The sequence below is a fragment of the Lactuca virosa genome, chromosome 9 (genome assembly GCF_052849685.1).
Source record: "Lactuca virosa cultivar CGN04683 chromosome 9, Lactuca_virosa_CGN04683_v6, whole genome shotgun sequence".
Classification (NCBI taxonomy): domain Eukaryota; kingdom Viridiplantae; phylum Streptophyta; class Magnoliopsida; order Asterales; family Asteraceae; genus Lactuca; species Lactuca virosa.
In genome coordinates this window covers 182,319,513-182,346,341 of record NC_136434.1, presented here as the reverse complement: position 1 = coordinate 182,346,341, position 26,829 = coordinate 182,319,513, and the positions used below count along the sequence as shown (strand labels likewise).

At 35.5% G+C, this 26,829-nt stretch overlaps 1 protein-coding gene across 1 annotated transcript; it reads left to right on the top strand.

Annotated features, from left to right (window-relative positions):
- The first annotated feature begins 484 nt into the window (after positions 1-484).
- Positions 485-12,057, top strand: LOC145140075 (uncharacterized). The gene is made up of 3 exons (XM_079073685.1): positions 485-988; positions 1,066-1,538; positions 11,538-12,057. Exons 1-3 carry the CDS (start codon positions 485-487, stop codon positions 12,055-12,057), a joined length of 1,497 nt encoding a protein of 498 aa, XP_078929811.1.
- Positions 12,058-26,829: the final 14,772 nt, after the last annotated feature.

The following is a 26,829-nucleotide window of genomic DNA, read 5'->3' as shown; positions in this document are numbered from 1 at the left end:
ACAGACCCTAAACAGTGCTAAAGATAGCAGAAATGAGTCTGACTGTGATTGAATTGAATGACTGTACAATATAGAAATTTCGGGTTGTCACACTTTGGAAGAAGCCATGGATGATGATGAAGATGTTTATCGTCAATTGCCAAACAGTTTCAATGAAAATCTTGACTGGAAGGAGCAGAAACCTGTGTTAGGCATGAGGTTTGAGAGTCCTAAACAATTGAAACACATGCTCTGTAACTATGCTGTTGCGAATGGTTATCAATTATGTTTTGTGAAAAATGATAGTAGACAGTTGCTAGCCAAATGTTGTGATGGAAAATGTACATTTAGGGTTTGGCGTTCATGGATGATTGATGATAAGTCTTTCCAAATTACGTCTCTTATTAGTGAGCACAATTGTTCAACGAATTTCAAATTTGGATCAATTGTAACTTATAGATGGATAGGTACCCACTTTACCCAACAATTTTTCAACAATTAGAAGATGAGTGTGAGATTACTAAAAGAGGAGGTCAAAACCACTTTTAGCATTCTTGTAAGTATGAGTCAGTGTAGGAGAGCCAAGAAGTATGCATTGAGTCTAGTTGAAAGCACGGTTGCAGAAAATTATGCTAGAATATGGTCTTATGGTGAGGAGATTAAAAGATCAAATCCTGGATCCACTGTTAAAATTTATGTGGATACAATGCCTGATGGTAAGAATTACTTCAGCCAGATTTACATATGCTTTGATGCAGTCAAAGAAGGGTGGCGTGGAGGCTGTAGACGGATCGTTAACTTGGATGGTTGTTTCTTGAAAAGTTTTTCCCAAGGTGAGTTATTGTGTGCTGTTGGTAGGGATGCTAAAAATGGAATATTCCCAATTTCTTGGGCAGTTGTATGTGTGGAAAACAAAAAGAATTGGGAATGGTTCATTGAAAATCTTGCAGAAGATTTGCAATGTTGGAATGATGGAAGTGGTTTGGTCTTAATTTCTGATCAACACAAGGTATGTTTGTAAAGTATTGAACATAGTATAATAAATATTTACATTTCTAACTTCACCTATTATTGGTACATATGCAGGATTTGGTTGAGGCAGTCAAAGAAGTATTCCCACTAGCAGAACATAGGCAGTATGCTAGGAATATATATGCTAATTTTAGAAAGAGGTTTAGTGGAGCCAAGTTTGAAAATTTGTTTTGGGGAGCAAGCAAGGCAACAACTAAAGCACATTTTAACACAACCATGAAAGATATTGAAAAGTTGAATCCTGAAGCGGTTAAGCATCTTATGGATAGAGATCCAAAGACTTGGTCTCTAGCTTTTTTTAGAGTTCATCATTCATCATGTAAATCCATGGAGAATGGCTTTTTAGAGAGCTTTAATATTGTCATTTTGGATGCAAGGAAGAAACCTATTATCAGCATGTTGGAGGACATTCGTATATATGTCATGCAAAGGATGGTCACTATGAAACTCACAGTTCAAGGATGGAATTGTTATTCTATTTTTCCAAACATAAGAACAAGAAAGAATATTCTCCAAAATGAGCAAAGGTATGCACACTTTTTTCATACATAACTTGTTGGGTTTTAGTATACTACAACATCCTATGGTGCACATATAACCCTAAATGCTTTGGATCTATGTTTTCTCTAATTATACATGCAATATTGTTTCCAAAGCATTAAGCCTGTCACTAGCATACAATTGACATAAACAACATAAAAATGAGTTATAGAATAACCTCTTTGCTGTAGCTTGTAGTTTTGGCCTTTAAGAACTTAGCACCTCAAATGTGATGCCTCAAATGGTTCACAAACACCATGAACAAGAATTGAGAGAGAGAGAGGCTACTTAGCACACAAAATCATTTATCACTCTTCTTAGAATGCATGGGGCCGATTTTGGTGACTATGGGTTCCTTTTATAGTGTGGCAAAGTCTAGGGTTACATCCATGCAAACCCTAATTCACATGACCCTTCATATTACTTAGGCTCCATGGGTTAAATCTCCACTGACTATCCATGGACTATCATATTGGTTTAGCCCATCCTAAATAACCATGGATCATTGGCCCACACTATAAGAATCATTGATTTACTTAATCAGTCCCCGTATATTTAATCAGTCCCCGTATATTTAATCAGTCTCTTTTGATCACTAAATTAATTCCAAAATAATTCTTGATCAATACTAATTAAATAATATGATTTCATATAAATATATTAGAACTTATAATATATTAATAAATCACAAATAACCTCTTCTCAAAAGTCTATCCTATCAAATTGCTCTGGTGAAGGCAACCGAAATGGACCATGCTACTCTCGGATCAAGTACATACCAATTATAGTTATGGGATTACACACCTAATCCAACAGTCTCCCACTTGGATAAGTTTAATAACTATTATTGCAAGTACGACTCCACAACCCGACTAGCAATTGTAGCTCTTAAAAGCCGTTGTCGAACTTTGAAATAGTCAATGACGCGTCCATTAGATAAGGGATCATATATTCCTCCATTCTACAAGACATCATATGGACTGAGACATGGATTATAATCATTCTCTCTGTCCATCTGTTGTTTCCCGATTTCCGATTTATGACGACTGACTAATTGAACAAATCAAATCAGTCCAGGGTTGGCGAAACACTTAGGTTTTTCATAACTAAATCATCGAGGGGCCCATAGATATCGCTTTTATCCCTCTAAGGGTAAAGGAATGGATAAACTTCGACTCAAATGCTTGCTTGTACTTACTCATCAAATCACACACAACAATATGTTTTATAACACCAAGTTACTGGTCCGTTTACATATGTCAATGTGCAACCGACTTGTAAAATACAACTCACATGTCTTGGTTTCAAGAATTTAAGATATTATCGTCTCACAATCACTCGTGATAAAATCTATGAAGTGATTCAGATGAGCGTGGGTTTAATCCAATACTCGAATCTTATTCCAGGAGTACTCATGAACACTGCAGCAAACTTGTGCTATGTCTAAAACACCTAGACAATCTACAGTCAGATTCATGACAGTCTTGCCTTAATACCTACTTCCAAAGTATGATCGACTGTGGATAGTTTGAATAACCTAGTTATTCGGGAAGTCAAAACATGCAAAGTGAAACACAAGAATAATTGAATCCAATATGGTCTCAGAACTTATGAATATAAATAAAACACCTTTTATTTAATCACCATATTGATTACACATTATTCATTGTATAAAGTTTCGATTAATCAACTTAATACTTGAATTAGAACAATAGTTATCCCATGCTCCAAGCGTGCACAGTATGTTTGACTATGGTCATTTCTTTGTGAAATAGATCAATTGAACACATCTTCAATGAAACTCATTTCACAATACCAAATCTTTACCATAGATGTAAGAATACCGAATTCTTGCCATTTACTGTAATCTGTTAGATTCTAAACTTATATGCAATGATCCTCTTGTAATGACTATGCACAAAAGTCACAGAGACTTGGCAACAGACATTACAAATCATTCTAATGGAGATCAATTCCATGGAAATGAAGTCTCACATTCAAAGTACATTCCTTTGAACATCCTTCTTGCATTAAGTTTTCTAATCTTACACAGATTTAAATAGTAACTTCCACTTATGGAAACATTTCCATATTCCCATTTTGACTATCACTTCTGAACAAGAGTTGCCTCTTTTAAGAATATGTCAATATGGTCCTTCTAAAATTTACAATATACTTCCAACTGTGCATAATGTCTTACATAAAGATGTGATACTTTACTAGTCTCTTGCTATAATATTTCCACATATAGAATTTCCTTATGTTGAATCATTTCAGCATAACATTCTATATGTTCTTGACTAAATTTGATTAAAATATCAATCTAAGCTTTTAGATTTGAAATGAAGTATGAATTCCTCTCCCTTAATTATAGCAAAACAACTTTTCAAACCCTACAACTTTGCGAATTGAAACTTTTGTTTTCTATAATTAACATTGCTAACTTGCAACACTTACCATAATAATTATGCCCCCACTAGCATAATAATTATTAACCTACTAGCATAACACTTATGCTCCCACTATCATTGACATGTACCCAGAAATCAGTTGGACTTCTAGAAATCAATACCTATTTACTTCCTTACCAAAGTTCAGATTTCTGACACGAGATGCTTCGATAAAACTTTATCTAGGCTTCTCAAACTCATACACCTTTCCTTAGATAGCTCACATGTGTGTCTAAACAATTTTAGAACTTACAGCAATAAGTCCCAAATGTTTAGACCTTTGCCATGTCTCACTATTCGAACTATGAAGAGGGATGCCATAATCATAATCGAATTTGAGAATGCAAATAACACAATTGCTATCTCCTTAAAATATACTTAGTGAAAGCGTTTCCTTACAATCATTTTCATGAATTGGAGAGAAACCTTATGACACTTAGATTTTTATGGTGTATGTGCTCATATCCATGTGAATTTGTCATAACCATAATCATAAGACAAGGTTAGTGAAAAATCCAAACTCATATGGACTAAACTTGTTCAATCTTAATTTCTTGCCACTTGGCAGCACAAGTGCCTACCATTGCTTCCAAGTTGTTATGCAAACAATTGAGCACTCATAGAGCTCACATGCATAGTCAACTTTAACTGGAATGGGCACGGAAAACAAGAATATATCTACACGATAGGTTACCAACCTCATGTCATGTGCTAGTGATTAACAATAGGTTTACTCTTGATTAGTTCTTGAAACTATTCAAAATCATTAAGACTCCCACTGTCCTATTGACATATAAAATTCTCTTATCAAGAAACATTCCTTGACAAACAAATATTCAAGAGTTAGTGCGGTTTCTTATCAAGACAAACACTTCACACAATTGGCCTTAGTTGTTCTTTGTTTTATCCAAAACATCACAACTTACCAATTTCAAATGTACAAGAGTAGAAAACATTTTACTCTACATTTGATAAGTGTTATAAACGTTTCTTAAGATTATATCACTCAAGTTACAATCTTGGAGTATGATTCTAAGACTTGATTTTGGAATGAAGTATGATTCACCTTTTGATTTAACCATTTCAACAATTCACGATTCCTCTTCTTAGCCATACAAATTCACTAAGATGTCCTTAGAGGATCAATTGTGATATGGTTTCATAATCACTAAGATAATCATAAAACACGATACTCAAGTACTTTCCCTTCTTTTCAGATTAGAGAAACTTTTATCTTTCTGCCTAATTTGATTCTTCTTATTCGTTCTGCTATACATAGAAAATTTTCCAATGGTTCAGAATTACACTTAATATTGTAAGTATAACCATATTTACTAAAGTTTAGTAAATCATAACGAATAGTCTTATTGTTCTTTGCGGTGGACCTGACCAGCGCACAATCAAGTGTACCTGATCCCCTAGTCCTTCACTTGACTCACATATACATGTGAACAAGGAATTAGTCTTAATTTCCCAAAGATGAAGTTCTTATTGATCACACAATACAAGTTTCATGATTCCAAGTTTCTATCCAACTGAAACTTGGGTGATGAGAATCTTTCCTTATTTGGTAAATTTTGACACTACCACAAACGAAAGAATCAAATCCTTTTCCAATATTGCTATCAATGGAAACATATAAACAACAATTTTCACAAATTCCATTGTAAGGAAACTTAAAATAAGATAAATTTCAAAAAATTTCTTTATTTATAAAAATTGCGGAAAACTTATCCTTATGTAACACCCATAAAAATTGAGCCAAATTAAAACATTTTAATCATTCAAAAACCATTACGTTCATACAACTTGTTTTCAAAATAGTTTAAACATCAGAGTATCCCCCAGAACCATATCATATAAATCATAAAACATGAGGAGCGGTACGATCACGCCTTCGCCTTGCCACGATCTCCTGAAGTACCTGAAACAATACACTGAAACTGTAAGCCCGAAAGCTTAGTGAGTTACCCCCAAAATACCAACCACACATATCATACTCATAACATATCATAAATAGAACAACCATGCACATCGGGTCTACTGTGTAACTCGTCCGCCCGCACCGGGCCTTCAGTCCACCTGGTCCACTCTCCGAGTCTAGCCATGTACGTCGAGTCTACAGTGTGATTGGTCCGCCCGCACCGGGCCTTCAATCCACCTGGTCCACTCTCTGAGTCTACAGTATGACTGGTCCGCCCGCACCGGGCCTTCAGTCGGCCTGGTCCACTCTCCAAGCCTCGGCACGTCTGGTCCGCCCTCTTGGGGCCTTCAGCCTATCCGGACCGCTCGCTCGGCCTTCGGAACATCCGGTCCGCCCTGGGTATGTTGGCCTACAGCACAAAGCAGGACCCGCCTCAACCCAACCCCCGTCAAACAACCATGTGCACATACAACAATTAATCACATAAAAATCCTCAACCAGACAAACAGTCTAATAGATCACATAGCATATCAACATCCTAACCAGGATTCCGACCTAACCGGTCACTAGCATAACATTACCCTATATCCCGGGTACCCACCTTAACCAGGTCACTAACATAACACCATCCTAAATACCAGGATACAGATCTAGCAAAACAGTAACATAACAAACAATACCCGGATTTCCATCCGATAAAGGGCCGGCCTTGGTGCCGTAGACCCTGTCGATATAGTGAGGATAACTCACCTTGCAACTGCCGAAATCCTGCAAATCTCTGACCGCTAACTCACCGGGACTCCCAACTATCACATGATAATCACCAAGTTAGAATCCAACATGACTTTCTAGGCCAAGGGCCCACAACACTCATTAAGTCCATTATCCTCTTATTGGGCCAAGACCCAAAACCAAATCCTCATGCAAAGCCCAATATTGGCCTAATTTACTAAATTGGGCCCACCTTTCCAAACGAGCCTAGATCCAAGGTCCATAATAATTATTGGGTCCAATTTACTCCATCCATACTATTCAGTCACGGCCCAAGCCCAGCTAGCCCATAAACAGACCAATTACTCAAGGCCCAAAATTGAAAACCCAACAGAGGGCGTACGCTGGGCGTACTCCTCTGGTACGCGAGGCGTACGCACGTCTGCACCAAAAATCCTTCCATGTGCTTAATGGCTTAAGCACTTAAGCCCATATGCCAGATCTAGTGACAAAAAGGGCCTAGGACTCATAAAGTCTCAATCTTTATCCTTTTGGACGTCCATAAAGCTCTTAACTCAAGGTCTTAACCCATTAAGACCTTCCTACTTCTTACATGGGACAACCAAAGCCATTGGGACCTCGTTTTTCTTACTCAAGACCTCTCCAATGGTCTGAAAGGACACCTCGTCTTAACCAAAACACATCATGCATCATAATGGGGGTTTTTGGGACAAGAATGGTGTCAAAACTTCACCACACTTAGATCTACACAAAATAGATGTCAAGCAAGAAGCTTTATACCTTTAGGAGCTCTTGAACCACCAGAAAACTTCAGATCTATACGCTGGCCTTCTTCCTCTACTCACTAGATGCAACACCTTCTTCTCAAAACACTCCAAATTCACTTCCAAAGTTCACACACTCAAGAAGTTGGCTAGGGTTTGGGGAAAACGACTCTAAACAGTGGAGGCTAGGGTAAGGGAGGGTTATGAGCTCTTAAAGTTGTTTAAATAGCCTCCACACCCGAAATATTAGGGTTTCTGGATGATAGACGTACGCTGGGCGTACGTCGAGGGACTCCCGCGTTCATTTACTCCATTACGCTGGGCGTACATCCACCTTACGCTGGGCGTACCCAGCCAAACACGTGCATGCATGCTCAGCATGCATGGGACCCCTTTGCCAAAATCCCCCCCCCCTTAGGGACCATTGATGCCAATATCTTTAATTTAAAATATCTCCTCTATCCTAAGTCCGTTCCCGACGAACTTTATATCCACGTAAAGGTGGCGAGAAGCCCCACGCTTCTAGCAACACACCCCGGTTCGAAACCTTCTCGAATGAAACCCATTGCCCATAAAAGACCAAAACGCCCTTACTCTTGATCTCGGAAATAAATACTTTTAGAACGGGGCGTTACACCTTACAATGCAAATACATATGAAAACTATGTTGTTATCTATTCCTAAGCAATCTATCATAACTCTTAAGTAGCAGCTCAAAATTCTGATCATCGAACCATGCGATCGAAATCCATCTCTTCACGATTAGAATCAGCTTACTCTTCCTTTAAGTTTCCTTTCATTTCTCTGATTCTACAAAACATCAAAATGTAATTACATTACATCATGTATTAAGAATCTCCAGTTAGGAACGTAATAGAGTTAGATAGTGGATTTTACCTGCAGTAGAGTCAAACTTTTTGAATTTATCATCTTTGCGATATTTTAGGTAAATATGGCAGCTACGTAACCAGTGCCCCTTCTCCTGGCAATAGAAACATATGGACTCTTTGGGAACGGTACACGGCACAATCACAGACTTAGCCTTTCCCTTTCCCTTTGAAAGAGAAATCTTTTCTGGACTTCCAATGTTTCCATTGTTAATGTCCATGGAAGTTTGGGGAGTAGATCTTCCAATCAAATTTTCTTTACCAATGCGCTAAATCATTGCTGATTCAGCAGCAACAAGCAAATAGGCAAGATCAATAAGGGTCATGTCGTGATCTGTCATATAGTAGTCCTTAATGAACTCACTATACGACTCAGGGAGTGACTGAAGAACCAATTCAACAACCAACTTCCTTGAGACATCGACTCCTAACATTCCCAACCTGTCAATGTGTGACTTCATCTCCAAGACATGTGCACATACAGACCTTCCATCTTGGTGTTCGCAAGCAAATAGGGCTTGAGTGACCTTGAACTTTTCAAGTCTTTGAACTTGTGGGACAGAGAGAATTATTGGAGGAGGTGGAGGAAGTGAAGTTTCACTACAACATGAAGAAGGGATTAATCTTTCACCTCGATCGTCTTGTGGAATATCATCTTTATAAAGAAAACTTTTTCTAAAAGGATGAGGAAGACCATAGTTTTCAGAACTAGACATCTATAAGGGAGAAATTCAAGTTAGTTGATTTAAGTCCTTAATATAACACCCAAATGAAATATTAAGGCTAGGACCCAACACAATATTTTACAATTCGGAAGAGGGATGCCGTAATCCAATTGCAAAATATTTGAAGGTAGGTAGATGACGATTTACCAATTTCCACCATGAAAAACAAAATAGAATTTTAGGTTTTAAATGAACTGAAATTCCTAGATCCTTTGAGATTCATTGAACTTTTCAATGGCATGTTTAAATCTCGATTGTGCCCTTCAGGTTTGTGACTGGGATACCGAGGATCACAAACAAGGTGTCAATAACCATGCAAATGTGCTTGGTACTCTTAATGTTACATATCACCTAATCAATGTGCCAGTTAACCACACACGATCAATTGATCTATGAATAACATCAAGCTACCCTTTGCCACACACTGTCAGTCCCAGATTAGTGTGCCGGTTAACAACACGCGCTCCGCTAACGAATTAACAAGGTGCAAAGTGAAATTTCATGGGTTAGTACCAAATTCACATTTTTCCTAAGTAACTAAGATTGAGAATTTATAAGTGTTTAGTTACTTGGTATTTTCATTATACTTTTAATGAGAATTAATGTCCTATCCTACCCGTTCGGCGAACGACCCTCCACCAGTCAAGGAAACGGTGGGTGAGAGTGGACACCCATTAAACCACCATTTTATAGGCAGTAACCTTATACCCCCTTATAGACCGGCTTCGTGAATGAGGCCTACTAACGGTAAGACTGACTTGTCTTATACATATATATAATAATTAAACTTTTAATATTATAATAGTATAAGGGTGTATTTTACACATTTAAAATACTTGATGGTTTAATTTTATTAAATAAATTATACTTTTAATTTAATTAAACTTAAACCATGTCATTATGGAATTATTAGTTCTCTTTTAATTAAACACTTTAATTAATTTAATAAAGTCCATAAGGTGTAATTTAACTATTCAAAAACATCAAGGTTCTAAATAAAAATTCAAAATTAAAAACAATTTAATTAATTTTCTAATTTATGAACCCAAGAGTTACACCTCTTAATTACAAGAGTTTCTTAATTTGAGACTTTTCAAATACCAAAACTTGAGGGCAGGTTTTGTAACTCTTGAAAAACCTATGATTTCCATAACTTATGAGCTTAATGTTTTCTTAAAGAATGAGACTTTTCATGTTCCATAACTTGAGGACAAGTTATGGAACTCATTAAAGAACATTTAGATCAATATTTTAACAAATAAAATTATCATATAATATATCTATGATCTAGTTAAACTCATAAGTCAAGACAATTCATATCAACAATTTACAAGAAATTAGCCTATTATATAACATAATACAAATCTTGAAATTTTGACAATTATCTTTTAATTGGACAAGGATAATCACTACCATATAAAAAACAGATTTAATGATATAAAACAGTTTGTGGTAGTGATCCTAATCTAATTCTGGCCAAAAAACTTGAAAAACTGCAATCTGATCATACAACTCGTCGAGCCCAACTATGGACTCGTCGAGTTCAAGGCAAAATTCATCGTACTCGTCGAGTCCAAGAATGGACTCGTCGAGTACATGCTGACAGAACAGTTTTTCAGCTTTGAAAAATAAGCCATGCATCAAATATAACAGAAAACAATCCTAGGCTATGATACTACTGTTTGGTTTTAGTATACTACAACATCCTATGGTGCACATACAACCATAAATGCTTTGGATCTATGTTTTCTCTAATTATACATGCAATATTGTTTCCAAAGCATTAAGCCTACCACTAGCATACAATTGACATAAACAACATAAAAGTGAGTTATAGAATTACCTCTTTGTTGTAGCTTGTAGTTTTGGCCTTTAAGAACTTAACACCTCAAATGTGATGCCTTAAATGATTCACAAACACCATGAAAAAGGAGGACTTGAGAGACAGGCTAATTAGCACACAAAATCGTTTATCACTCTTCTTAGAATGCATAGGGCCGATTTTGGTGACTATGAGTTCCTTTTATAGTGTGGCAAAGTGTAGGGTTACATCCATGCAAACCCTAATTCAAATGACCCTTCATATTACTTAGACTCCATGGGTTAAACCTCCATGGACTATCCATGGACTATCATATTGGTTTAGCCCATCCTAAATAACCATGGATCATTGGCCCGCACTATAAGAATCATTGATGTACTTAATCAGTCCCCGTATATTTAATTAGTCTCTTTTGATCACTAAATTAATTCCAAATTAATTCTTGATCAATACTAATTATATAATATGATTTCATATTAATATATTAGAACTTATAATATATTAATAAATCACAAATAACCTCTTCTCAAAAGTCCATCCTATCAAATTGCTCTGTGAAGGCAACCCAAATGGACTATGCTACTCTTGGGTCAAGTACATACCAATTATAGTTATGGGCTTAGACACCTAATTCAACGTAACTTACCTCTGTCAACTCTAAAATTTGCATTAATTTATGTAGGCATTGGCAGGTTGTGTCTTGTGGGAGTATGAAGTTTGAAAAAAGGAAAATGGATGAGTCGTACATTGTCGATGTCACCAAAAAGGAATGCAGTTGTAGTTTATGGCAACTAAATAGGTATGGTTGTGTTCATTCAGTAGCTACACTAGTGTTTTTAAACGTAACACCTCATCGTCCATATGTAGACCCTTTGTACCTGGCAGCCATCTTCCATAATACTTACAAAAAGTCTATTAGTGGTATGAATGGGATGAATATGTGGCCTTCAAAAACCTTTACACCTCCATTGCCTCCTTTAAAAAGAAGAATGACAGGCAGGCCAACAGTAAAAAGAATAAGGGATGCTTCTGAAAGGTTTGGAAAACACACTGTTTCAAAGGCATGGAAAAAGGTTTCTTGTGGCATATGCAAAGAGATAGGGCACAACAAGACCACTTGCACTCAAGTGCCAAGGCCACCTAAAACTAATGTCACAAAGAAACAAAAAATCATGCAAACACAAGAATCAGTGAATATGTAAGGGGCTGGAGAAGATGTTGTGATGGTTGATGCAGTTGAGCCACAAACTGATGAAGTTATGAGGGTAAACGAATCTGAGCACGTGTTGAGGGTTAATGAAGCTGAGGAATTGGGCAGGGTTAATCAAGTTGTTAGGCAAGTGAATACTACGGGTCAACCAAGCAAGAGGAAAAAGTCAGCGAGAATTCCTAAACTAAAGCTTGCTAAAAGAGTTGAAGGTGAAGGTAGTAGTGTTGGATCGCCAATGGAGTTAGATTGATTATACTTTTAATTGTGTGTCTGTTTTGTGGATTGAACAATGGAATTTATGTTTGCTATGTTGATGTATTTTATAACAATCTTAACATTTGATATTTTTATGCGTGTTTGTATTTATAATATGTATGGTCTTATTTATAGTACTGTATACGGGGTAATTTAGTCATTAGCATTTTTTCAGGAGGGCATGTCAATGTTATTATTAAAGTAGGGGTATTTTAGTCAACCAAAGTAGATTAATTACTTTTCTAATTGTGTGTTTGTTATGGGTCATGTTATTATTAAAGTAAGGGGTATTTTAGTACTTATTAAAGTAGGGGTATTTTAGTTAATCAAAGAAGTTAAATTACATACAATCCCCCTAGGTGTATTAGTCTCATTTTAATTGGTAAAAGAGGGCATGTGGATGTTAGTTTATGGGAAATTTAGTCATTCGAATGAGTTAATCCAATAAGTGTATTCAAGTAATTATTAACGTAGGGGTATTTTAGTCAACCAAAGAGTCATAAAATACATATAGTCTCCTGTCCCCTTAGGTGTATTACTCTCATTTTAATTAGCTAAAGAGGGCATGTGAATGTTAGTTTAGGGGTAATTTAGTCATTCGAATGAGTTAATCCAATTGGTGTATGTTATTTCAAGTAATTAATAAAGTACTAAGGGTATTTTAGTCAAACAAAGAGGTTAAATAACATACATTCTCCTAAGGTGTATTACTCTCATTTTACTTAGTTAAAGAACTAGGGGTATTTCTGTCATTATTTTTTAATTTACTAAACCCACTAGGGGTATTTCAGTTAATATTTATTATGTCACTTAACCCACTAGGGGTATTTCAGTCAATATTTATTATGTCACTTAACCCACTAGGGGTATTTCAGTCATAACTTTATTATTTGACTTAACCCATTAGGGGTATTTCATTTCTTCCAGGCAATTATTCAAAGTGGGCAATCACAAATACAACAAAAAAGCACTTTTCATTATTTTCCATTTCTGGGTTATAGGCAACGACAAATCTGGGTATTAGATTCTTCTCTTTTGTCCCATGTCCCCACAAACAAACATTGGGGTTCATGTTTTAATGGTATAAAAAGTTTGACTGTTTCATGTGTTCCCAAGAACAAAATCAACATAAAAAATGCCTACTACTTCACGACACATGCATATTTACATTTATATAAGTAGTCCATTTATAACAGGAACAAGTTAACTTAATCAACATTTCATTCGTGGGTTTCTGCATCTTTACATCTATTGAACAAGTTATAACAGGATTTCCACACCTATCTAAGTACATACGAGAACCATCACCTATGACTACCATCAAAATACTTATCATCACAACATCATGATCACAAAACCACCAACTACTACAACCACAAACCAAAAGACAACCAGCAAAACCCGTTACTAATAAGGAGAATAAACAAGATGCACATCAAAACAAAATAGAAACCCAGGATTGAAATGTTTAACCTAAAGTTCTTCTTTCATTTAAACAACATGTAGCTTAAAACCCCTGGAACAACAACGACAAAAAACCCTAAAGACCCATTTCACTTTCTTCGACTTCTTTTTTCCCAGAACGATGTTGACATACGACGCTTGCAATGAACTGAAATGATTCTTCAAATCAGCAACCATGTTAGATAGATCGAGTTGACCTGCCCTAACATCATCGACTTCATGATTTAGGGCATCCATCTCTCTAGTGAGGCTACGTTGTAGTTCACGAAGGTCGTTTGCAATCTCTTCCCTCACAAGCGACACCTCCAACTGTATCTGCAGCAGACTGATCGCCAGGTCTTCATTTGTGACTCCATTCGAGACATTTTCAGCCATGTGCCGATTGTAGTTGGGTGACCAACTGTGATCTTGAGATGATCGTGAAGGCATCGTTTCTGCGTTTGGTATCGAAGTTTAGGATGTATTCGAAGTAACCAGGTTATGAATTGTGCCATTTTAGGGCACAAGCTTCCCATTTTATATAGAGGCAGGTGAACAGTGTGAACGTGGCCTCTACGTTTCACATTCCAAAACGACCTCGTTTGGGTCCAAGACTTAAATACAATTTTTCCATGTCATCGATGATGTGTCAAATTGGGATGATGTGGCATGGTTACCGGGTATAATAACTTAAAGGGACTAAATTGCTAGGTTGCAACACAATTCGTTCCCTCATAAAGCCACTAAAAAAGTTTAGTGACTAAAAGGTTAAACCCTAGAAAGTTCATAGGTCGTATATGTTATTTTCCCTAATCAATAACTAGCGAATCTCAGTTATTAAAATCTAACAAAATTTTACTACTAATATATAATAACTATCGCCTAAAACGAGTATTGATTATAAATAATTTTGCACCTAAAGAGAGATTGAGATGCCAGATTTGACAGTTGATAGCAGTCGAGAAAAAGGACCAAGTCACCCAGAGTGAGACAGATAGACTCTGAGGGCAATGTATTTCTCTTGGAGGTCTGGGTTGAATAAGAAAGAGTTCGTGCGGCCAATAATATGAACCATCATTATTAGGTAGGTCAAGCTGGCAAATGGGGGTGGGTAGCTTTCGAATGCCTTTATTTAGGGTTTATCTAAACCTTAACTTTTTTAAATCTATTCCTTAAGGTTATCCGAAATGGTCACGTCGGGAAAGTTGTGGTCTCCAGCCACCTTAGTAGAACGCACCACCACCACCGGAGAGAGAGAGAGAGATGGAGAGAGAGAGAGAGAGAGAGAGAGAGAGTTGAGTGAACGAAGAGTGTGGCAAGAACCACTGTCAACCACAATGACACTGGTGACGCTCCATCCGGGGTGGTGTTCGCGCCCATGACGTCAGACACATCAACACCAAACCAAGGTTGTGGTGTGTACTACATATCTACTTATATTAATAAAAGAATAGTTTATAATGGACACGTGTCAGTTTATTAGGCATTTAATATTTAATGATTGCCACGTATCACTTTATTAGACATTTGCACATTGCTTTTTTTGTTTTCCTACCTAAATTCTTTAACTTTTCTTAACCCATTTTCTATTTTCTCTCCCAAGATTTTTGCTCTTCATTCTGTATTTCCATAAATCCCATAAAATCAGCGAAATTATCTTGAAAATTTGTTAAACCTAACCGCATAAAATAAGGATCCAAATCTTATTCAAATTCGAATCATATATGTTTGTGCTCGGTTTAATATATACATGGAATTACATACCTTATAATGGATAACCGTTTCAATATTTAACCAAATGTCTTACTGATCCCTCATCGATGACTTAACCCATCAATGTTTCTCTGCTCTCACCAACGATCTTCTTCCTAACTTCGTATTTTTCATATCTTCACAAATAAAACTTCAGTCTTCTAACTCTCCTACATGCTTCATCGGTGGACGTTAAAAGCAATCGGATAGTGAGATGCAACCACACTATCCCTCTTGGTTCAAGAACATGGTGTTCAAGAGCTAAGAATCTACAAATCTGCACAAGGTTGTCTCTCTCCATACTGTAGAATGCCTTCGATATTTTCTATCTCAATCACAAACAATTTGACGCCTTGATAATGATCTGAATCATAGGGGATTTTGTAGACCTATACTTAGAAAAAATTGTCCATTGTTCTCTGTTTCAGTACTTTTCTTTTTTATTGAGACAATCTCATTTGTTTTGTTTAAATTTCATGGCCAATTTCATATATAGAACATATTAATATGGATAAATTCCAAAGTTATGATTCATTGTTTTTATTTGTACTGCTATTTGTCAATTACGTCTCTAAATCGAAAAACTTCATATTTTTTTGACTCTTTCCAATTTAAAATTCATGTTTATTTCATTTTTCGGTGGGGAGTATAAGATTGATTTATCCGATTTGAGAACATTCTCATGCCCATTTGAAAGTTTTATAATCATATTTCAATTATAAAAAGGGGAGAATTCGGTATGGGCATTCGAAAGAAGATTGTGACTTTTCAACATGACGATTTTTAGTAAAGCTTGAAAAAGAATTATTGAAGACGAGTATTTTTTATGTCTCTATGAGCATATTGGAGTTTATTTTTTGTGATTGACTATGTGCGTTATTGACCTGATTCGCTTATCCTAATTTTTCAAATGCCTTGAGCATTGTGAGAAAATGATTAGAATTTCATGTGACTAAAGATGTAAAACAATTGTCAAGAACATTATAAGGTTTTACCGAAGGTTGGTTGCTTGTTGATAGTTAGAAGTGTGATATTAGTTAGGAAGGACCATAGTGACACGTTTTGGATTGAGATGATTCTTGGTCAGAATTGATGGTCATATGGGAATATGAAAATGTTTCCATAATGGGAGATGCTTGTTAAATCTATATGTGAGGTGGAAACTTTAATACAAGAGAAGTGTCCAAGGACTGTACCTTGAATTTGAGACTTCATTACCACGAGATTGTTTCAAGTAACAAGTTCTAGTGGAACATTATATAATATCGAAGGCTCAATCTCTTTGACTTTAGATCCTCGACATTGTAGAAGGTCAATGCATGTAAAGATGAAATTACACTACATCTTACATAAGAATAAGAATTAGGAATTATGAAATGAGAATCTTTGGAGTAATGTCCAGTTGATCTTGTCACAAAGAAAGAACCATAAAGAGGCATAGTATGCATGTTTATAACATGGAAATACTGATGTTATTTTAATTCAAGTGATTAGTTGATTTTACGAAACAATCTACAATGAATAAATTCGTAATTGTTATGGTGATTAAATAATATGGATTTATTTATAGTTAAAGTGTTGATACCATAGTTATTAGTTTATTACTGTGTTTCACTTTGCATGTTTACTTCCTTGAGTAATTTAAATATTATTCAAAATTCCATAGTTTTTCATACTTTTGGAAGCAAGTACTAAATGAAGATTGTCATGAATCGTTTGTAGAATGTCTATGGATATTAGACATTGCATAGTGATTGTTGTAATATTCATGAGTACAAAGAAAATTTGGATTTTAAGTATTGGATAAATCACACTTAGAGATTACATGATGGATTTTATCATGAGTAATTGTAAGACGATAATATATTCTATTCTTCAAACGGAGATACATAAGTTGTAATTTGCAAGTCAGTTGTGCATTTTATTGCGTAAACGCATCAGTAACTTGATGTTGTAGAACATAGTGTCATGTGCAATTTGATGAGTAAAAGTTATAATTATGTATTCAAAGTTTATTTGTTCCTTTTGCCTTAACTGGAAAAACAATATCTATGGGCCCCTCGGTGAATTGAATTGATCTATAAGAACCAGGACTGGTCCGGACTAAATTGATGTGTTCGATTTTGTAGTATGAATTTGATCATAAAATTGGAGACGTGGAAACAAACAAATGAACATGAGGTTGATCATCTAATCCATGACTCTGTTTATACGATATCTTGTAGAACAAAGGAATATCTGATCACTTATCTTAGGGCGAACATTTCATTTGAATCAGAGTTCGGCAGTGGCTTTGGAAAGCATACTTTGCTATTTGGTTCAAGGTTATACTTGCAATTATACTTATCCAAGTGGGAGACTGTTGGATTAAGGTGTCTAAGCTCATAACTAAATTGATATATACTTGCAACTAAAAGCATATTCCATTTGGGGCTGCCCTCAAAACTAGAAATAAGCTAGAAATTGTATTAAGAGAGAGAGAGAGAGAGGATAAATGATTTGTTAATATATTATATGATTAATGTATTAATTAGAAATAGAAAATTGATTTGTTAATTAATTATGTGATTAGTAAATTAATGTGAGATCAATAATTAGATAATTGATTTGTCAATTTATATGATTAATAAATTAATATGAAATCAATAAGAATTAATTTAGTATTGATCATATTTAATTGGAATTAACTTATGGATTAATTAGAATTAATTAAAGGTCCAAGGGTTGAATTGTAATTATTCTTAATTGAGCAATGAAAGAACATTCTAGAACCCTAACAGGGTTGGACGGTTTTGCGAGGCATTTGGAGGGTTCTGGAAGCTTGCTTAATTGATAAGGACTTACCATATTTGAATAGAGAAAATAGTATTATTTTATTATTCAAATATAGGTTTCCCTTATGTTATGCACACTATAAATAGGACCCTTAGGAAGTCAAATTTTGTTCATACTTTTCCAAGAGGCATATAGCTGAAATTTATTTCTCCCTTATATCTCTTCTCTTCATTCTAGGGTTTCTATGGTTTTGGGTGTGAGCCATTAGAGACATCATACTTTTGGTGATAGCTTTCTAAAAATTAAGAAGGAAATCAAGATTATTGTTTTCTATAACAATACAAAGGTATGTAACCATAATCTAGTAATTTCGATTATAGCATAGGGTTCTTGTAGTTTCATATTGCTATTAATGTGTAAATACATAGATCTTTAGGTTGCATTTACCCTTAAGTGTTAAAAGAATTTCCACAAGTACATTGAATTTGTAACCTTAAAATCCCATCATATTATTCATGGAAATTTAATCATTTCATTTCGGATATGGACTAAAACCGTTTTAAGTACCTCAAATAGTGCTCAAAATAACATCTCAAACTAACTATTATTTTCTTTTTGATTTCTTATTTCTTATTTTTATACATATATTTTGTTATTAATTTTTTTATGTAGTCACTTTTCTATGTATTATTATTTTCTATTTAAGTTGACAAATCGTCACACACTTTTTAATTTTTTATAGCAACCAACTTACTTTCTATTACAATATCAATCAGTTGTTGCCATGATCTTTTTATTATAAGACCAACCATTTGTTTTAAACCCCTTTGATAAATTGCACTTTGATCTTTCAAGTTTTTTCTTAGTTTTCTTTCTTTTCTAATTTATTATTATTATTATTATTATTATTATTATTATTATTGTTTTTGGGTCTTAGCAATGTAATTTAAATTAAACTATATCAAGCAAAAGAATTTGAGTTAGTATCTTGGAACTTATTGTCAAGTCCTTTATATTGAATATTTGTATGTGGTCTATTCAAATATATGTTGGGTCTTAGCAATGTAATTTCATTAAATTATATCAAGCAAGAGTACAAATTTATTTTTTATATATTTTTTTGAACAGTCGAATTTTATTAACTACTAGCAAGAAGCTAGAAAACAAAGGAAATTATACAAATATAGCAGTTAAAGGGTTTTGGATCTGGTTACTCCAAAACGCCTTTACTTTTTCTATTTCTATGAACATACCATAAAAAAGAATAATCTACCATACTATCGAACAAAACATTACGAAGAGGAAGAATGTCTCCAAAGATAATCTCATTTCTAAAAATCCATATCACCCAAATAACGACACAAATAACATCCCCCAGAACAGATCTTTTAGACGAACACACATTAGTCTCATCGAGCTAATCAAACACGTCAATAAGCTTACCCCTTTCAGGAAGAATAACATCAACCCACAGAAACACTTTTCTCCATAAGGAAGCCGACTTCTCGCAATACCAAAATAAATGATCAACATATTTTGGTTTTTCCAAACATATAAGGTAGTTTAACGACTCCAGTGCAACGCTTTGCAACTAAGATTCCATCTAGTAGGAACACGGTTTAACAGAACACGCCCAACAAGAATATTTACCTTAATAGGAACATTTTTACACCATCTCGTTTCAAGATTTGCATCTGGGAGACTCAAATAATCAATATACTTTTTAGTATCCTGAATTGTGAAATGGTTCATGTCATTTAGATTCCAACACCACTCATCTTTGTTTTCAGAAAGTTGCACATCTACCAACATTTGACTAAGCTCAATTTATTGAGTAAAAGTCACAACCCCATTTATATCATGAGTCCAATTCCAATTCCAACCATCCATCCACCGATCCCTAACCCAACAACCTTTGTTGACTTCTAAATGAAAAAGTCTAGGAAATTTGTCTTTAAGTGGCAAGTCATTAATCAAAACATCATGCCAAAATCTTGTGGATCTCCCGTCCTTCACTCGTTTCTTCAAAGTTGAGTGTAAAATAATTCCCTTTTCATGCATCGTATTAATGGATCAAACAATTCTAGCCTAAACTCCTTGCCCCTTAACTCAATGAAAGAAGTTCGACCCTATCTCCCCACAACTTCCATGGATCTCCATAATAAGACGAACCCTAAGGGAGTCTTGATTAGAAACGTACCTCCATCTCCATTTTTGTAAAAGTGCAAAATTGAAAGCCTCAAGACTTCCAATTCCAATCCCCCCATCTCTTTAGCAACCAAAACCAAATTCCATGAAATCCACGGAAGGTGAGAACCATTATTATCTTTTCCCCATAAAAAATTTCTTCTAAGAGACTCTAATTTTTTCTTGACTTCAATAGGCATCCTAAAAATAGATAATTAGAAAATACCCAAAGAGCCAAGAACCGAAGAAACAAGAACCGAACAACTAGCGATGGAAAGCATGTTTGCTTTCCAAATGGAAAGCTTCTTCTTAAACTTTTCAATTATCGAATTCCAACCATTCACCTTAATATTTTTTATATTAAGGTGAAATGAAAACGTGTTTTGCACCTAATTTAGATGATAAAAGGACACATAACATATGAATATATCTTATACAACTTAACAAATAGCTTGTTCTTGGAATGTCTTTGTATGGGCCAACACACTGTGAGATTTGCAAGAATTTTTCAGAGCTTTCAATATGTTTAATACAAGTTCTTATCGTTGATAAGATAAATCGTACATGAAACATAATTTACCGTTTAATGTTTAGACATTATAGTTAATATCTGAAAAATTACAATTTATTTTTATAATTTATCAACCATGTGAAACATTGGTTATAGCATAGTAGCCTAATAATTATATATTATTAGATTGGCGAATACATGTAATGTTTTGAAATGTTTTACGCCTTGTTCCCGTGTTCAAATTAACGAGGAAAAAAAAGGGAAATAGATGGGAGTGACAAGAAAACAAAAAAATTGGTGTTCCTGAGTTTCATTAAATGTTGAAAATGGAAAGAAATTGAAGGAAATGAAATGATTACTTTCTCTCTTAACTTTCCTTCCAAATTTGAAGGATTTGGAGAAAAAAAACAAAAAAACTAATTTTCCTTTCACTTCTCTCTAACTTCTCCCGAGAACTAGGCGTTAAAGACTGTTTTACATTGAAAACTTAATACAACAATAAATCATATAATTTACTCTTATATAAAATGAAAATGATATTTTTGTTGGATTAATCGGTTTTCTTGTTCTATAATGTTGATTTAATCTATTTGGATTTGTACTTTACATTTGGTATCAGAGCCTAGGGCTCGTGAAGCAGTAGAATTCTAGTTTGAGAGTTGGTTTCAAGAAAAGGTGCAACCCTTCGTTGTAGGGCAGACACAACATGTAATCAGTTTTGTTTTTGAAGGGGCTGTGATGTTACGATCACGAGTTGAAGTCTTGAAAGCAGGCTCAATCCTTATTGGACTAGTTTTTATGATAAAGGGAGATTAATTAACCAAAGACGCAGAAAAGACGAGTGGAAGGAATTCAAATCAAGTGGCTTTGAGTTCAGTTCGTTGTGCGGGTGATAGAAGACAGTAAAGGTGGTGGTGACCTTGTTTTCTTGATCGATGGAAGAATCTCTCTGAACGGGATTGATCGGCAAAGGTATGGTTGTCAAGACAAGAAGGAAATGGAAAAATAGCAGGGTGCGAACATTATGACGGTGGAAGTTCAACTCGGGTGGCTTTGGATGTGGCCGAGGAAGAAGTCGTGGATCCAGGAAAAGTAGAGATGATAATGAACATTTCAAACGGGATGCCATGTTACCTGTTACATGTGTTCCAAACAATCAAATGGGGTTAAGAGAAGACTTTGGATGTAGGATTTAAAGCCTCACAATTTGTGTACGTAAATTTTATGGAGAGTAAATGAGTCTCATTCTTTGGTTATGAATGTATATAGAGGGTAAAGAAAAAGTAAAAATTGCATAAGGCTGATTATCTTATTATTCATATCACATAAAGGCTACATGTAGCCATCCATACATCATCACGTGGGAACAAAAGAAAAGAATAAAATAATATTCTAAGTGTAACATCCCAAAAGTTATAAGGTTAAAATTTCAATTTTAATTCAACATATAAACACCATTTATTCTTATCAACCATTTAAAGGTATGTCAGAGTAAAAATAGTTATCAGGGTACAATCCCAAAATCATCAAGTGCAGAAACATGGGTGGATGCGCTGCGATCAAGTCGGACCCTTCCCTTTCAAACTGGAAGTACCTGAAACCATATTTATGAAACCGTAAGCACAAAGTTTAGTGAGTTTCCCAAAATACCACATACCATACATAAATGTCAGCTCAAGGCCGAACTGGGTCTGTTTCACTTCCGGGTCTACTTCACCCCCGGGTCTATTTCAACTCACGTGACAGCTCAAGGCTGTACCGGGTCTATTTCACCTCTGAGTCTATTTCAACTCAATTGGTATTTTTCAACCGTACGTGTTTATTTCACCCCCGAGTCTCTTTGTCCCCACATACATATTGCAAATATGCATACAGGCGAACAACAAGATTCACAAAGACAACAAGCACATACAACCCTAGTATCCTACAGTATAGTGAGCAAACTCACATCAGTCTAGAGATAACTGAATCACACGTGTTGCTACTACGTAGCTCCTCACACTTAACACATCTAAATTATCCTTAATCAATAATTAGGACAACTTCCCATAATCCAAGGTCCAATTCATATTCTATCATACCAATGGGTAAAAGACCATTTTACCCTTCCTATACTTGGCCCAACAATGCAAGGCCCAAACCCAAAATGACTTAAGGCCCAAAAATGGCGCAAGAGCCATTCAGGTGCGTATGCCCCGTGTACCAACCTGGTACGCCCAACATACGACGTTGAAGCCAAAAACCAACTCCAAACCACTTAATTCCTTAAGACAACATGTATAACTTCCAAATATGATTCATATCGGATGTCCTAAGTCATAAAGTTCCTGACTTTATGACTTTGCATGGCTTAATGGTGTCCAAACCAAAGCCCTAAATCTCTAACTTCATCAAAATATCACCAGCTCATGCATGGAAGGATTATACTCATCAAGATTCGATTTTGATAACTTAATGACCTCAAAAATGACTAAAAATGGTGCTCAAAGGTTCTGGAGTAACTTCTACTCACAAGATCTAAACCATGGGACCAAAACATGCTCATATCATGACCTAAGGCTAGATCTACATCAAATAACCGTCAAGTTTGAGACTTTATACCTCCAGAAGATAGATCAAGGTGAATAAGGCCTGGATCTACAAGATCCAAGACAACCAACACTTATCCAATGAGTTACTTCTTCTCCAAGGTGCACCAAAAACACTCCAAAACACACAAGAAGCTTAAATTCTTCACAATGGGGCTAGGGTTTCGAGATAATTATTGTAGGGAGATGGAGGCTAAATATAGAGAGAGTTTTCAGAAGTTAAGTTGCTTAAATAGGTCTCAAAGGTTCAATATTAGGGTTTGAGTTTGGGGCACGTACGCCCAGCGTACCAGGTTGCCCTCTACGATCACTCTTGCCGAGTACGCCCAACATATGCCCTGTACACCCAACGTACTCGACTTAACCCAGAATCTTCATAACTTCGAACTGTCACAACTTCCGCGTCCCTAATCCATTTTTGGAATTCTTTATATGCTCAAAAAGGTAATGAGAACCCCTACAATCTCATTTAATCTCCTTTAACTTACAATCATCCAAACTTAAATCCTAAATTCAATAAAAGGTTCGAACCATCACTTTTACCATTATACCCTTGGGCTCCAAAGCACGAACCGAACTCTTGGATCATATAATCTACATTTCCCACATCCCAAATGGGTCTAAACCTATCTTTCCCTAAATCTCGAAGCCTTATGATAATTGATCTTTGGGTCATGGCTCCGAGTTAAGAAACAACTCGAAGCAGGATGTCACACTAAGCTAAACAACCGATAAAAGGGTTGAACTATTCCCAACATGCCTCTTTCAATTATCTAAGGAAAAATGACTTATAAGGGTAACGAAATCTTGTTATTGTTCACATTTAGTAACTTTTTTTGTAAACCATTTACCATTAAACTTTTTGTAGGTGTTCAAGAATACCATTATTACCGGGTATTAAAGGTTTCCGGCGAGTATGTCATTTCGGTCGTCTTCTTTGACGAGTTTCTAGCCACCATGAGTTTTCCGGCCATTCTCCGACAAAATATAAATGAAGATTTGGGGTTGTTACAGAGGTACAGATGTACTCGTAAGGTTCAGATGAAGATCTGGGTTTGTTTCATAGGTTCGGATGCACTCAACTCAAAAACCAGAAATTGGATGAACTCAAACAAGATAAGAACCCTGATGAGTAGAAACAAAACCAAAAATGTGATGTACATGTATTCATCTGTGAAAGATTTTCAGAAAAGGTTTGGTTTGAACACAAAGCTTCAAAGATCCAAACAATTTTTAGTAACAATTTATGAGTGTGTTCATCAAAAATCATCTCATATTTTTAAGGTTGTAAGGGTTTCAATGGTGGTTCATCAAAACCCATCTTTGAAACAAAACCCATATCATATGTGCTCAGTAGACACACATACACACTAAATCGAAAAATCAAAGCTGGAATACGAACAAAAAAAACGTGATTGAATATGAAAAACAAACCAATAACTTGTACTTGTTTTCATCGTGTGTGTAGAACCCAAAATCCCTAAATCGATGGGTTTGGATATGAAAGGAAGTTCGAAATCTGAAATGAATCTTGGAAATCTGAAAGGAAGCTTGAAATTTTGTGTTTTGGGTTTGGATCAAGATTCTTTTGAGTTCTTCAAGCCTTGATTTTGAAATTGATTTCAAATATCACATCGCAAAAAATCCTGATTTCAAATTTGTGTTCATGTATGTGTTCTAGGTTTTTTGTCGGAAAATTCATACATTCGCCGAAATATTCATGTTTTATTGGAGTCTTGTCGAAGAAGGTGAGCAGAGAGTAGCCGGAGAGGACAAAGACATCGGAAACTTTCGGTAACAGGTCATAGCTGGTCAAAAGGGTTATGGTGAGCACAAACAACAAGTTAGATGGTATATTTCATACAAAAAAGGAAAGGGACCAAATGTGAACAAAATCAACAATTGGTTACCATCTTGAGTCATTTTCCCATTATCTAACGAGCATATTCTTGTGACTCATTCAAACACTTATATCCATCTTCTTTATTCAATCAATAAATAAAACAAACCAAAAAATTAATCTTTTACCTTTAACCCAAATTAGATACGACCCATGTCAAGATTACCCAACACTCACCCCCTTAATCTTGACATTAATCAGTTTCCTCAAGGCTGTGCTAGCTCATAATCATCTTGAATCAAATTAACTTCATTGTCGTTGTCTTTCCTTCTTCACACTCATTTGCAAAGTGTCCAAACGATCTACAATCATAGCATATAAACTCGTTCTTATCACTTTGACCCGACCCACTTCCACGTCTTCTTTCAATTCTACGTAATCATCTTCCCCGACCTCATCCTCGTACATTTTTCCTACCATCATGCTCACCAATGGTCAATAAACGTGTCCTTGGTGTCCTTTCTTTCATCATGGCTTTTAGGTCTTTCTTCGTATTGTAACATCCCAAAATTTAGACCAAAATTTTCATTTAAAAATTTAAGTGTTTATCCAATTCACGACCACGAAAATCCTAGATAAAACCATTGAACTCAAAACATTTATCAGAGTATCATAAAAAATTATCATGTGCACAAATCTCCCATGGATGCGATGCAATCGAGCTGTGCCCTTCCTTTGATATAAGATAACCTGAAAACATTTAAACGGCAAACCGTAATCACAAAGTTTAGTGAGTTCCCCGAAAACCACATACAACACAACACAAATAAACAACTATGGGTTATCAGAAACCTTGGAGACTACCTAAAGTCTTAGTGGGTAAACAACACGCCCTATGGGTTATCAGCAACCTTAGAGACTACCCGAAGTCTCAGTGGGCAAACAAAACGTGTGGTATGTTATCAGCAACCATGGAGACTACCCGAAGTATCAGTACACACAGTAACACATATCACAAAAACAACAAATAAGACACATCTGGTCAACAGGTATATACAACTACACCAGCAAGTATAGTGAGAAGACTCAACTCAAACGGTTGACAGATAATCCCATACACACGCTGCTGCAATGAAAAACTCCTCACACTTAACATATCCAAAACAATCCCTGATTAATAATTAAGGTAGTAACCCATACTTAAGGGTCCAATTTATATTCTTTCTTTCTAAGGGTAAAATACCATATTACCTTTCCCATTCTAGACCCAACCAAATGAAGCTTAAAGTCCAAAAATGACATAATACAACTGCTGGGAGTATGCCATGCATACCCCTTTAGTATGCCTTATGTACCAAGCTTCCACAGAAAATGGGCAAGGCACGAGCTACGCATTGCGTACCTGAAGTTATG

Coding starts and splice junctions, on each gene's coding strand:
- LOC145140075 (XM_079073685.1), top strand. CDS start 485: ATGAGTGTGAGATTACTAAAAGAGGAGGTCAAAACCACTTTTAGCATT. Junction 989..1,065: donor TAATTTCTGATCAACACAAG/GTATGTTTGTAA, acceptor GTACATATGCAG/GATTTGGTTGAGGCAGTCAA. Junction 1,539..11,537: donor ATTCTCCAAAATGAGCAAAG/GTATGCACACTT, acceptor TAATTTATGTAG/GCATTGGCAGGTTGTGTCTT.